The sequence below is a fragment of the Argentina silus genome, assembly GCF_951799395.1.
Source record: "Argentina silus genome assembly, chromosome: 18".
NCBI lineage: Eukaryota > Metazoa > Chordata > Actinopteri > Argentiniformes > Argentinidae > Argentina > Argentina silus.
This window is the reverse complement of record NC_139672.1, coordinates 5,020,320-5,034,703: the sequence shown is the minus strand read 5'-3', so window position 1 is coordinate 5,034,703 and position 14,384 is coordinate 5,020,320. Positions and strand designations below refer to the sequence as shown.

Sequence of the window (14,384 nt, the reverse complement as noted above, 5' to 3'; positions counted from 1 at the left end):
TTGTGTACTGTAGCTGTATGAGCTCAGAGCTGATAGCAGCAAAGCTATCACTCACAGGAGGTACTACAGAGTCAGCCATTAGTTAGACACCTACATGTGAAAGACAGAGGTCTGTCGGGGCAACGTCCTGACTAGGACAGCCATGACAAGGCAAGTTTGAGTCAAACCAAAGGCACATCACTGTTGACACTCTAACACGAACAGTGCTTGTGGACACAGACACCTCACTCTACCACTCTGTCAGTTTTTCCGCCAAGGCCATGAAGGTCAGGGAAACACTGGCATAGGTTCAAACCCCCCCCCCCTCCGCCCCCCCCCCACCCCCACCCCCCCTCCCGCCCCTAAGCTCAACGTTTACTATCAACAGGAAACATCTTTCACAGCACAGGAAGTGTTGCTCTCTAATTGGCCCGGTGTGATTCAATGAGAAGTTTTTGCTCTCAGCCAATGGGAGGGGGCTTATTTTAGGACAAGTATAAAAAGGAAGGCCGGCCCTTTCCAGAAAGCTCAGACAGCACAAAGTTTTCACGCTGACTACTAGTGTGCTGCTCGGTACCACTTCTGCTTACCTTCGGGCTGTGTGTACTGAACACTGCGCTCACATCACTGCGCACATCTGCTTCAGCTGTTCTTCATTAATAGAGGACGTAATGCACCACAAAACCACCTGTTAAAAAGGCAGGGTTGCCCCAGAGAGAGCAAAATATTGACATTATCGTACGATTCTGCCATGTTTCCATTCTCCATACTCCTCACGTGCGTTTCATTCGCCGATCATCTAAAACCTTCCATAAACAAACTCTTAATTTCGTATATACAGTATATACTATAGCTAGGCAATTCCTGTATGACATGGCAATGGTGGAGTTCTACTTGTACAGTATCTCATACAACACGAGGTGAACAGGTATATCTGGGTGAAAGGTGGTTACCATTGTTTTACTACTGGAATTTGAACAAGGTCTTTTATATTCGGAGGGCTGCCCTATGACGGGGCAATAACGTGTCCTCCTGCTTTACTCTTACCTCATAATGGCACAATGGCACCGTGCCTCCTTATAGCCCTGGCATTCCTGCTGCCATTGTTCTGCCAACTTTGTACTTTTTTTTTTTCAGCTTCAACTGAGAGAAGGGCATGAGAGCAAGGGGCCAAAAATACCTTCTTATACACCGGCTGACATTCCGAGTGTGCAGGAGAGAGGAGAGAGAGAGTGACGGGAGCTCTGACGGAATTCCCTAATTAGCAGGCGACATGGCGGAGACAAAGGGACTCTGAAGTCTCAGGAAATAGAACAATCACGGAGCTTGCGCACATTCCAAGAAAAGCAGTGAGAATCAACGGAATCACAACATGTTCGGTCACAAGGCAGAAGGCTCTCTCTCTCTCTCTCTCTCTCTCTCTCTCTCTCTCTCTCTCTCTCTCTCCCTTTCTCCTCTCTATGTAGATACTGATGTCACTATAGAATATTTAAATGTTGCTTATGAAACATGTATCAAAGCTTTACAATAATGGAAAGCACCAGTAGCGTCATAGCTGCTGAAGTCTGTATTACCTTCATTTCAGATGGGAAACTACATGTTCCTTCAAATGTGTGAGAACTAGGTCTACCTCTAACTTTCTAACTTTACCTCTAGCTTTGCTGAATGCTCTTATAATTGACACTGGGTTGGTGGATTCTTTATGAGTGATCAACCTACACCACCATCAACGCCCACGCAGTTTCCTAGCGGTTCATCAGATCTCAGCCTGGACTCAGGAAACGTCTCCTTTTCCATTTCCAAAATGGCAGCTCAGTTTCCATAGCATCGGTTAGCGAGATTAGCAAAATCTCCCACCACCCCATAATTTGTGGGAGTCTTATAATAGGCCACACCCAACCATACATTTTCAGTGCAACCTAATTCTGTCCTAAGATGAGGATATTATTACAGTACCAAGAAGAACCCATTTTCTAAGAGAATCACCAATGGTGGTTTTTGGTGATGGACCCCTCCACTTTTGAGAAGCTGTAGATTGAGGCCTTGGTTGGGGAACCTCTAATTTCTGATTCAAAGCCTCAGAAACTCTGTCTCTTTAGTTGCTCTGAACCAGATACCAACAGGATTTCAACAGGATGACTCAAACATTGAAATTATAGTCAAAGCATTTGATTCTATTTTGAATTAAAAAAATGCTTGTTGGTCTCCCTGGTTGAACCCAATAGAGAACCTCTTCCTCATAGGGCCAACCGTGTTCTCTAACTTGTGGTAGATGTGGGTTACCTACAGCATGTGGTGTGTATATCTATTGAGCTTGCGTCTCTCTCTGTCTCTCTCTCTCTGTCTCTCTCTCTCTGTCTCTCTCTCTCTGTCTCTCTCTCTCTGTCTCTCTCTCTGTCTCTCTCTCTGTCTCTCTGTCTCTCTGTCTCTCTGTCTCTCTCTCTCTCCGAGAATGATGGTACATTTACACTTACGGGTTAACCTAAATAATCAACATGTCTTGTATGGCATCATCTGAGTAAATGATTGACGTATCTCAGCCATAGGGGCGAGGGAAGAAGATGCCAGATGAGAATAAATCTTAGCATGGTCCACCTACAGGTCTGCAATAACAAATGACCTCTGGCAGTCCCCCTGGCTTTCTCAAACATACAGAATATACACAACTGGTGTACATGTGCTCCAGCCATCTAATCTGTGATTCGATCAAAAATAAAACAGAAGAACAGAATTTATTTTTTGAAGAAAAAAGAAGAAGTATTTGAGTTTTGATCTTGAACTCAGATGGAACTGGCAGAGTAGAAAGAGCGACTAAGATGATTACATTGTGTGAATCCAGAATGTTCTGCATTTGTTAGGTGTAGCCTCTGCTGGTTTCATCACATTGTAGAGGAATAGCAACATCAACACGACAATCAGACTGTACTTTCTTCCATTACTCCATCGCTCCGCAAACAGGCCCAGTGCAAAAACAATATACACACATATGGACACACACATGGACACGGACACACACACACACACACACACACACACACACGATTGAGCCATTTATTCCACTGTCCTTGGTGATTGAGTAAAAAAAAAAAAACAGCTCTGCAGTGAAACCCATGCAAAACAAAAACAGCAGAGAGAGGAACTGTGATTGTTCATTGCAAGCATGCACGGAGCATCAGGATAGAGTTTCACCACACACACACACACACACACACACACACACACACACACACACACACACTCAGAAGGAAATGATGGCCAAACTGTGAGAAGATTCACTCGTATAGAAAACAGGAAGTGGTTAACAAGCTGAATTAAAAGTGGAGCGCACTCCTGCGTACTGTATGGTGTAGAAGAGAGAAAACACCTGACAATCAATACGTAGTATTTCTATGAATAAACCCCTTTAAGAGGTTAAAGCATTGCCAGGATAGGTTAGCATTTTTGTCATGTTCCAAAGTAACCACCACTAAGTGCGTTGCTTATCAACCGATCATTCTCATTTCTAGAAGTTAGCATTGCGTAACGTGGCGTACAGGTGGTTCAGAGGGCCTCTCCTCCACTAGCATGCCTCTGCTGTCGACTGAGAGAGCCTGAGGTCAAACACGGCAGCTGCTGTTCAGCATGTCATCCAGGGCTCCAGGCCACTCATTCAGCCTAAGTGCATTATGGCTCCAGTGCGGTTGATCCCCCCCCGCCCCCCCCCCCCACGCTTCTCTGCCGCAGGTTGAAGTGCGTGACCTGCCCTGCCTATGGGAGAAGTGCCCAGACACGCTCCTCAATTACCCTGCTTAAACAACAACAACAACAACAAAGGAATTAATGGGAGTTATGAGAGTCATTATAGGAAGCGCTGGCTCGAAGCAGAATGCAGGGTTTACGGCTCACATAAGCAGCCAGCGCGAGAACAAGTTCTGACAGTTTGGGTTAAAGCCCCCCAACAAGACGGGCCTGATAAGCGATTAGGGTGAGTGCAGGTGGGTCTTAAGTGGACAGTCAAGGTTGAGAGGGGGCTCCCTCAAGGCTCTCAGAGGTCACCAACTCTCCTCCCCCCTGGCTGAGCTGCCATTTTGACCTTTGACCCTAACTAGCCTCTGTGACATCATCATTCATTGTAGATTAAGATGTTGTGGAGCGAGCCACAGTATGCGGGCCTCTCGGGTCCGTCACAATGCATGCCGTTGCTAGGCGCCGGGTGTGTGTGTATCCAACACACACACTATTCACTACGACAGCATGTGATGATCACATCTTGGGAGCAGTTGGGGCGATGAATAAGAAACACACTCATGAAACACACCATGGTCGGGTTATGTTAGCAGTCCCCGGAGTGTGGTAATCTGACCCTGACACAAACACAGGGAGAGAGGAAGGGAAGGGGGAGAGGGAGAGAGAGAGGGAGAGGAGGGGAGAGAGAGGGGGGAGACCGAGAGAGAGAGAGAGATGGAGAGAAAAAAGAGAGACAGATGGAGAGAGAAACAAAGAAATAGAGACAGAGAGAAAAGACAGAGAGAGAGGCAGAGAGAGAGAGAGGGAGAGAGGGCCAACTAGTCAATCACATTAGCTCAGCCTTGGAGAGACTACAGCCAGCTGCAGAAGACATGGCCAGCCCAGGATAACACTGAACCCAGCTTAACATATCAGCCAACAATGTGCTCAACATCATAGTGTACCCTACCCAGACAGTATGGATGTGCTCATACTGTACAAAAGAGCATGCAACAAAATGTAGGGTGCTGAAGAAATTCTTCTCAGAGGGATGACTATAACAATATGTCAGTCAAGGCAATGATTCATGACATTTTAATTGCTACCAATGTGTTTTGCCGTAAATCAGAACCGTCTAAATTGTGAAGTAGCTGCTTTGATTGAGACTGGTCCATGTTGGGTTGACTCCCCCTGTCCACTCCCAAAGAGTCATAATAGACTCAAAATAATACCTACGATACAGGTTATCAAAGAGCAGAGAGTAGTTGTTTTGCAGCTGTTGTGCTTCTACAGAATTGGGCGTGTATCATATCTGTGGAAAACGTGGCCACAAGAAAAAAACTGTTGAAAGCACAAGAGGAAACCCACCTGGTGAGCATAAACCACACTCTCAGCCAAGGTAACAAACCAAAGACCAATCCTTCATGCACACTGCAACGAAAGTTCTGAAAGTGTGTGCTCTAGTTATATCCAAGGCTGCCACACCTGATAGAGTACTAATAACCAACCTTACCACAACCATCGTATCGTGTGTTCACGTTTTCAAACCGAGAAAGTGTTAATCAATTCCTGAACCTGGCGCGTGTCAAATCATGACCACAGGCCGGATCTGGTTTATATTTTAGGCCAAACCCAAACATCAGAATTACTCAGTTGTAGTTGTTACACCCCTAGGCTGCTTACTCCCTTCAACTGTTCTAACGGCCTGATTGTAGCAGAGCAGATTGGTGTCACATTTACATTCATGGCATTTAGCAGACGCCTTTATCCAAAGCGACTTACAACAAATACATTTGACTAAGTAAGTGAATCATCTATCCATCAGTCATCGTAAGAAAAAGTATGCTAGGACCAGGGGCTATTGGTAGTCACAATGCTAGAAGAAAGGAAGATTTCTTTTTTTATTATTATTTATTTACAGGAGAGAAACGTGCACAGGGGGGTAGTGGTGATGAAGGGGTCTTTAGGAGGGACAGTTAAGATGTAGCCTGAAGAGATGGGTCTTCAATCTAAGTATGTCACCTGTTAGAACAGTATTTTAGATAATGCAACTATACACGACAGCCAGGTCAGCATTCATCATTAAAGTCCTATCTTGACTGTTTCAAATGTCTTTTGGTGATGCTTTCAGTGGTGTCAGAAAGGCCTCATTCTTAAACTGTTCCCAATCCTACCTGTCCACCTCTGACATAATGAATCTATTTTGACATTATTACAATGTTTCAGTCACTGACTCATGTGATGACATGAAAGACTTTAATGAGTATTATAGTTTGTCTTTTTAGGTCACGGGTCATAAGTATGAACGTAAAGGTTCTATGCTGAGTATAATTGACTATAATAATGATCCATGGTAACCCAATGACCCTGTCTACAACACGGAAACTGATGACCTGTCACCAACACCCACTTGATATGACACGCCTGGTCCATTGACTCCATTTGTGTCTTCATCACCTGGTAACTCATTCATACTCTGACCGACTGATTTACTATAATGTCCAAACAGAAGTTGGGCCCAATACTACATCACTACATTCAGAACTATGGGTCCTCTGTGGCTCAGTTGTTAGAGCATGGCACGGACAACGCTTAGGTTGTGGGTTTGATTCCTGCTGGGACCATATATACTGAAATGTAAGTCGCTTTGGATAAAAGCGTCGGCTAAATTGCATATATACGTATATAGAACTACAGCCAGAAAATTCCGTTTAAAATAAAAAACAACAACAGCGATACCATATTGATCACAAATGACTTGTGTGATCAATACCGGTCTACCTACTACACTAAAAGTGTGTATTTCTGTGATACGGCCGAGCACACTCAAGGAAGGAATCGTATCCAGGTGTATAGGGGAGGAAATACCAAGAGCATTCCTTCGTAGTGGAATGTTTTTATTAGTGTTTTACAAATGTCGCCATTTTGAGGTGTGTACACTGTAAAGTGCAGTGCAGACTGGATCACTCAATCAAGTCGAACGTGGCTTCAATGGGGAACCTGTGTGTGTGCCAGGGTTATGTTATTTGAACAGCTGGCACAGTTTAGTTCGGCATGTTCAAATGTGCTGCTAAGGCCTGTGGCCGCCGTACCATCTAGAAACAACACAGGCCTCTCTCTCGGCTTTCAGGGGACCTGGACCACTTTTATACTGTAGTATCTAACTGAGGGTGTTGTTCATCTGTCTATCTATCAGACATGTTGTGGCTCAAGGCTAAGAAAATGGGGAACGAAAAGGGAAAATACTTGAATGCTTTTACAGTGTCTTTTTGCAGTGGCAAAATAAGGAAACAGTAATTTAGATAAAACAGTAATGGGGTCAGTTTCCTAGACCCCGATTAAGCCTACTCCTGGACTAGAAAATTCTTTCAATTGTGATTCCCTATTGAACATGGTCAATTTAGTCCAGATCTAGGCTTAATCTGGGTCTGAGAAACTCGCCCATGAAATACAAAGCACAGTCCGATGGCAAGGCTTCCACAGAGCAGGGCTCTCATCAGGTTCTTGAGAGTCTGAGCCCCTTCACAATGAACGTTACAGCATTGACAGTTTGACTCTTAAACCATGGAACCGTTGGGACACTGAGAGCCTGTCTATTCTCATTAATCAAATAAAAAGCGCCTTTCTTTGCACTTTGGAGAAAGAAAACATTTTCACAGCCAGCACAGCCATGTGTCTGTGGTCTGACAAGGCCAGTATGATTCTGAGTGTTAACAGCTAATAAATTGGGGCCCATCCCCCCCACACTGGCTCCCTACCTCACTCAATTATATCCACATGTAGTCATTACGGGCATGTTAAGCGAAGAGAGAGTGCATATTTTTGAAAGGTGGGTTTCCATAACACTTCGTGAAAGCTAAGTTGGTCGCTGAAACATATGTTTGGGTTAGGTTCAAACCAGACACTGGTTTTGTTAATACAGAGGTGTTGTGGAATGCAACATGGCTAACTTTCACTGCATTACTCTGTGTGTGTGTGTGTGCGTGCGTGCGTGCGTGCGTGCGTGCGTGCGACTATATACAAGGACGTTTACAACATGGTACCTCAAAAACAAACTTGGAATAATGTGCCAGTCATTCATTAACTCCTCTCTGTGTCTCCTACAGATAACTTTGTAATCCTAAGTCTTGATAACACACGTACTTGTACAGAAACCCTCGGACTGAATTTCTGTCAAGTCATTCCAAGGGAAGATCTTGATAGGACGGAGGTACTTCAATGGTACCTCATACTTTTCCATGGTTAAAGTATGTTAACGACTTCATGTAATGTGATATGCAATCAAGGCAATGTTTTGCAACACTGGACATAGGCTAAAACAATGTATTCAAATATATTTAGTTGTTTGCTACTAGGGTTTTGTTGCTTTTTGTCCCTGTTTATTTGTTTGTGGTTGTTTTTAAAGGTGTTACTCATAGGTCACGCTAATATGCCACAGAAACTGGGACATCTCTGAGGGACAGATGTCAGAAGTGTGAGACCAGGTCTGTGTCTCGAACTCTCTTTTCCACAAATATTTGAGGGACTCTGAAATTAGAGCAGGAGTGGGGCCAACTGTTTGAATCTCACGCCATTGGCACGTGCCAACCTTTCTGTTTAACATTTCTTTCCTCCTTTTTTTTTTTTTTTTTTTTTACTTTTTTTTTTTTTTTTTCCTTTTCCAACAGGAGACCTGAGTCTCAATGCTATCATTCTTTGATTCTTTTTGAATCTGGCCGCGTGTGAGCAGGAAAAAGAGCCAAACGTGCTTCCTGAGTGGTCCGCGGAGGAAACGCTGTAATAAGCAAGGGGGTGTGTGGTTAAAAATAACCCCGGTATAAAAGCCCAGAGCCGAATCCCACTCACCCTCAAACTCTCACTCACTCTCGCCTGGGCAGGACGTCCCGCGCAGCTCGAAAGTCCGGCTCTCTCACAAGCACGAGTCACACAGCCAACGTTTTTCCATGGAAGTTGCATGTATACAACATGAAGCAGGGCAGATGTGTCTCAACCATCTACACAGAAAAGGAAAATATACACACACAAAATGACAAAATATCACAAATGTAATGCACACATAAACAATGAGTCACAATGACTGGAACAGCCCCTCTGATTTTGGGGCACAATAATATACAACTGTACCACATGTAAAAGACGGCTGCCTCCCACAGAATGACACTACAGTTTAGTTTCACCAATACAGTGGATATATGCTCAGAATAATCAACAGTTTCACATATTTACAAAGTAAACCAAATGTTTATACAAAGCATACACATACAAAAGTGGGCAGAGTAATGTGTGAATAAACTTGATTGTTTGACTTATACATTATCATTTGGTAATGGTATTTTGGATTGCACAATTGTCACACTATTATATATATATATAAGATATTTGATTATGAAATTAATTCTGTGGAATTATTGCGCATCATACATTGCGCAACATTGTCACTCTTTTAACACAACAATTTCAAACATGGTTCCTCTTCTGTCCTTTAAGCCTGTGCTAGTTGATCAATCTCTCAGTCATTAACACAATTCACCTGAGTATGACCAGGGAAGAAAACGAGTATGAATATCCTCACTAATCCAAACATGACCATCTATTGAATCTGTCCATCTGATATACTGTGGTGGTCACTGTTAAAAACAGTGGTATCTGTTGGCCATCTGTGATTACCTTGTTCCTACATGATTAACATATCTATAGAGACTTATCTTGAAGACAACCAGAATTATAATTACAAATGCCTATAAATTACCTGTAGCAACCTGTTCTCTTAAAATGGTCAACTACAACACAGTGGCAGTTAATATTCACATTGTAGAGTTAGAAGTCCATGTACGGACAAGAAAGGAAATGACTCAGCTTAATTACACTATTCAGCTGTCATGGCTATTTCAACCAGTGTTTGAACTCTGAGTCCTCCACACTAGCGTAGCGTTTAGCTGCGTCAGAAAGCTTATTCAAAGTTGGAGAGGAAGCGGTGCGAAGTGAGAACACTCTCACTGGTGGCAAAGGAGAAGTGTTGTAAGGGCCCAGGGTCAGAAACAGGGGTCACGGGTTCAGGCAGGCCAGTGATTCCATCATGCCCAGCCAGACACACTTCCTCCCAGAGACTACTGGAACTGCTGTGTGATGCATGTTACACAGAATTAGGAGACCCCACTGCCATCAGGATACAGCTAGCCGGTAGCCTCACTGCTACTGTTAACTGACAACAGTTAAAGAGGGAATGTATTAACATGGGGTCTGCTGTAGGCTCATATGTGACTTGTCCATGTGTTTTAACTTGAAGACAAAAACATCTCTCTCTCTCTCTCTCTCTCTCTCTGTGAGTAATTAATATTAATATTGGTTAACAACAGTCATATAGTCTATTCATCCCCACTGTCATGTTTTAACTAATGATTGGGGAGTGGTCTGTATGCGTGTCAAGTGTAACAACTACATGTGATAAAACTACTGCAATTACATTTTACCTCCTTCATAAGGCAAAGTGAGACGACATGATAATGCACCTTTGGTTGTCACAGTAACATAGTAAATCGGCTGTGTCAAAACAACCAGCTATCTGAGATAAGAATGACTCTGATGCAATGTGTGGAATTGATTACTTGCCTCAAAAGACATGCACAGGGGCCGAGAGCAACGACAACAAAATATCTTAATTCCTTGACAGACCTCTTGTAACGAAACAAGAAAAAGCCAGTATTGATGAGGGTCTTCGGAACTTCGTAAACGAAACCAGTTGTGCCTGCGGGCAATGCAAATGTGAACAACCCCCATCAGCAGTTCGGCCACTGAGTCCAAGCGCCATTATTTACACCTGAATAGGTTGCTACATAGAAGTTAAATCATGTTAACATTACATGATTTGAGGCCGTTAAGGGCCGTGAAAACAGTTTCAGACGACCCTGGCGCCTGACGGCCCCGTTTAGACAAGCCTGCTGCGAGGGAACAAAGGCTTGGCCGTATTAATGATAATGACGGAGGGACGGTGTGCGCCAAGCACAGGTGCGACTTGCTCCACCTTCTCAACTCAAACATTCCGAAATCTAAGGTTAGTAACTTTGAATATCTTTGAGCTGTTAAAAAAAGATTATTACATGAATAAACCCACTTTGAAGATGTGTACAGATTTGTTGCAGGCCTGCTAAGACTTTGTAGTCACATTTCCAAAATGTTAATATTTATCCCAAATGATATGTTTTATTTAATTTAAGGATAGATTAAATGCAACAATGACTGATTTCAGTCATTATTTAGTCCAATTATTTTCAGGGTGAATTGCATATTTGCATTCTAATTGTTGACAAAGTATGAATTGATAAGCTAGTCAAATATATTTCATTACATTTTTCCAGCTGTCAATTTCTTTTGGCACATTATGCTTGTGTAGACAAATGACGACATACCATGCTTTGAATAAATGTGTAACCTGTTTGCAACCTTTTTCCAACCAGCTTTCGAGGAGCCCCCCTCCTTTCAAGATGGGTTGGTCTACCAATCGCGCGCGTCATCATTTGGGAGGGAGGTTCCATAGGGCTTTATAATGCTTGTAGAGCGGCTGACAGAGAGAGAGAGTGAGACAGAGAAGCTCGCTAGCGGACTGCCTTAAATACCGGACTAAATTTACTTACATCCTCAACGTAATTTCCTCGACCCCGCTCAATTGGTCCAGCTTCTCAGCTACTCCATTTATAAGGTTGGAGGACCTCCTACCACTCGTAGTTGTTCATGTCTTTGAAGCGCAACTTTGGAGGAGCTACAGTTAGATAGATAGACACGCACAGACTCTAGTGCGACAAGGTGAGCACAGGGCACTCACTCAACTTTGACAAGAAATAAATACCAATTTATTTCACCTCAAGATGGCCTTATCCGGAATAATTCTGCCATCTATTTCGACATTCGCAAATCAGAGGGAGAAAAGTTGGGAACATGTAAGTACAAGTCCTGACACTTTTTGGGAACATTTCGTTTATGTTTTATTCTGTTTTAGATTCGACTCAATGTTACAGCATATCTAATGTACCACATCCTTCTTCTTGCAGAGGTGGAAAAGCGAACCTATGTCTTCCAGCTGCTCCATGCTTGATCTGATACAGAACATGGACAGTCGCGGAAGAAAGGATGACGAGGATCTGAGCAATTATTTGGATCTGGATTTTATACTCGCCAACACAACTGGATCGGAGTGCGTAGCGCCGCTTGGAGCAGGTGCGGAATATATGACCTCAGCTGATCCAAGCAACCTGTACACATCCTATGCATCTACCGATCACAGCACCCCACCTCCACCGTACAGTACCAGCCTGATGGCCGAGCTGCTGCGGTCCGAAGGTGAGAGCAACTATGGCATTACGCGTAGCACTGGCATCCAGGGAAGATTTTATGTCAACTCGGCGACATTTCCCAGACAGGACATTATTGACAACATCAAAGTCGAGCCATCTATGGACGGTTATGGACCAGTTTTGGGCATGGCGCCCCAGAGCTGCCCAAAAATCAAGCAAGAAGGCAACGTCTCGTGCATGATGTCTTTCGAACAGCCGAGAGTTGCCATCTCCCCGCGCGCAGCCAGCAACATGACGCCGCCGCTCAGCCCGGACGACCAGGGGAACACTGACTGCCAGGCACCGATGTGTCACTCCATGAGCTTCCCACAGAACTACCACTCCTCACCGGCTTACCCACACCACCCTCCGCCTCCAGCTGCCCAGATGCAGCTTCCATACCAAGGCGCGCACCAGTTCGGCATGTTTGAGGAGGGTCTCGGCGTGCAGCCCAACACACAGAGGGTGTTGCTCACACCCCCGTCATCTCCGCTCGAATTGCTCGAGTCCAAGCCCAAGAGAGGACGCCGCACCTGGCCAAGGAAGCGGACGGCGACGCACACCTGCAACTTTGCTGGTTGCGGAAAGACCTACACCAAGAGCTCACACCTGAAGGCGCATCATCGAACGCACACTGGTAAGAGTTTTAACTATCATTACGCATCTATTTGGTCAACAGGTGATAATAAATGCGCATTACGCGCAACAGATTATTACGGTTCAGCATATAGCCATAGGTTTTGTGAATAGAAGGACCTATATTTGGTTCATTACCGCTCTTCATTATTGCCGAGAGCAACTGTTGACATTTCTTGTTTTTTGTCACGCAGGTGAAAAACCATACTGTTGCAGCTGGGAGGGTTGTGGATGGAAATTCGCTCGCTCCGATGAACTGACCCGTCATTTCCGCAAACACACCGGTCACCGTCCCTTTCAGTGCCACCTGTGCGAGCGCGCCTTCTCCAGGTCGGATCATCTGGCTCTTCACATGAAGAGACACATGTGAAGGAAATGAGGACTGGGGGTGGGGGGTGGGGGTGGGATTCGGGTGTGTCTTTCTTGGCTATTGTGATTTTCAGTGCCTTTTTTATTTAAATTGTTTTACATGACAAAGCTTTTTTATATATTGATAAAGGTTTAGTGTTATTATTTTGTAATAACGTAGCTGGTACTACCTTGGTTATATTTTTAAGCTTTAGAAAAGCTTCATTAGGTTTGTTTTTGGGCAAACGGACCAATAAGGGGCTGGCCCTATACTGCTCTTCCTTGACAAAACTGGAGTTCAGTGTATCACACAAAAGTGCCTTCTATTATGACTGTGTGCTACTGTAAAACTGTTCATGGCAGAACTACAAGGCCATCCAAAATAAGTTTACATCTACTATGAGTGAAATGCACATTCATGTGCAATGACAATGTTTTGTTGTTTAAACTGCCTCAATGTTTTGAATACCTGCCCTGAATAGCATACTCTGGTGTTTTTAATGGGAATCTAATCTTGGACGAAATTGTATCTTTTGAGTACAAACAGCTGGGTCCAGCCCCTTCGTACACTATCAGGGCTTGATGTCCTGTGTATCATCTTTTTGTTTGTTTTTTACTGAAATCTATATATGTACATGAATTTTATACTGTACATTGTGTATTTATTGTAAATATTAAAACATGTCGAAACATATTATTGAACCGGAAATCTCTTGTTTTGCACAGACATTAACACTCTTATATAATCACCAATGTGGTTCCTTTTCGCAAAATATGTTCACACATTGTAGCTCAGTGAACCACATCCACCCGCTGAATATGAACTGTATTTTGACTAGAAGTAGGTCAGACAGACCTAAGATCCTGCAGACAATCAATGTCCATTAGACTAAATAACCTGTACACATTGCCATTCTATACCCCTTTCTCAACTTGGATGACTTGGTACAATTTACACAATGATGTGTTCCAGCTGTAGGACAGACGAAGCCAACCGCTTGTGGGTTTAGCCTATAAATACAAACATTACATTTTCATAATTACAGAGAGGCAGTTGGGAGAAGTCTGGACAGAGGAGCACAGCAGTTGAGGAGCCTGTAGACTCCCCCTCTGATGGGTAGAAATTACAGATGGACATCAAAGCGAGCTTAATACTAAAATTACACATGGAGCATACACCACTATTTCAAACATCCTTAAAGAATGGAGAGGATGTATTATGGGTCTAAAAAGTACCATTGATTATGCTTTTGGTGTAAAAACAAAGTCTGCTGGTCTTAGTGTTTGCTATAGATTAGGTCAGATATTACGACCGAAGGATAATACAAAATATGACTGAAGAAAATGTATAGGTTTTCATGACAGAAAACACTCATATATCCAAAACTG

The 14,384-nt window shown here is 43.6% G+C and overlaps 1 protein-coding gene across 1 annotated transcript; it reads left to right on the top strand.

Annotated features, from left to right (window-relative positions):
- Positions 1–11,269: 11,269 nt before the first annotated feature.
- Positions 11,270–13,689, top strand: klf2b (Kruppel like factor 2b). The gene is made up of 3 exons (XM_083689690.1): positions 11,270–11,618; positions 11,730–12,648; positions 12,842–13,689. Exons 1-3 carry the CDS (start codon positions 11,547–11,549, stop codon positions 13,015–13,017), a joined length of 1,167 nt encoding a protein of 388 aa, XP_083545816.1. The 5' UTR covers positions 11,270–11,546; the 3' UTR covers positions 13,018–13,689.
- The last annotated feature ends 695 nt before the right edge of the window (positions 13,690–14,384 follow it).

Coding starts and splice junctions, on each gene's coding strand:
- klf2b (XM_083689690.1), top strand. CDS start 11,547: ATGGCCTTATCCGGAATAATTCTGCCATCTATTTCGACATTCGCAAAT. Junction 11,619..11,729: donor GGGAGAAAAGTTGGGAACAT/GTAAGTACAAGT, acceptor TTCTTCTTGCAG/AGGTGGAAAAGCGAACCTAT. Junction 12,649..12,841: donor GCATCATCGAACGCACACTG/GTAAGAGTTTTA, acceptor TTTGTCACGCAG/GTGAAAAACCATACTGTTGC.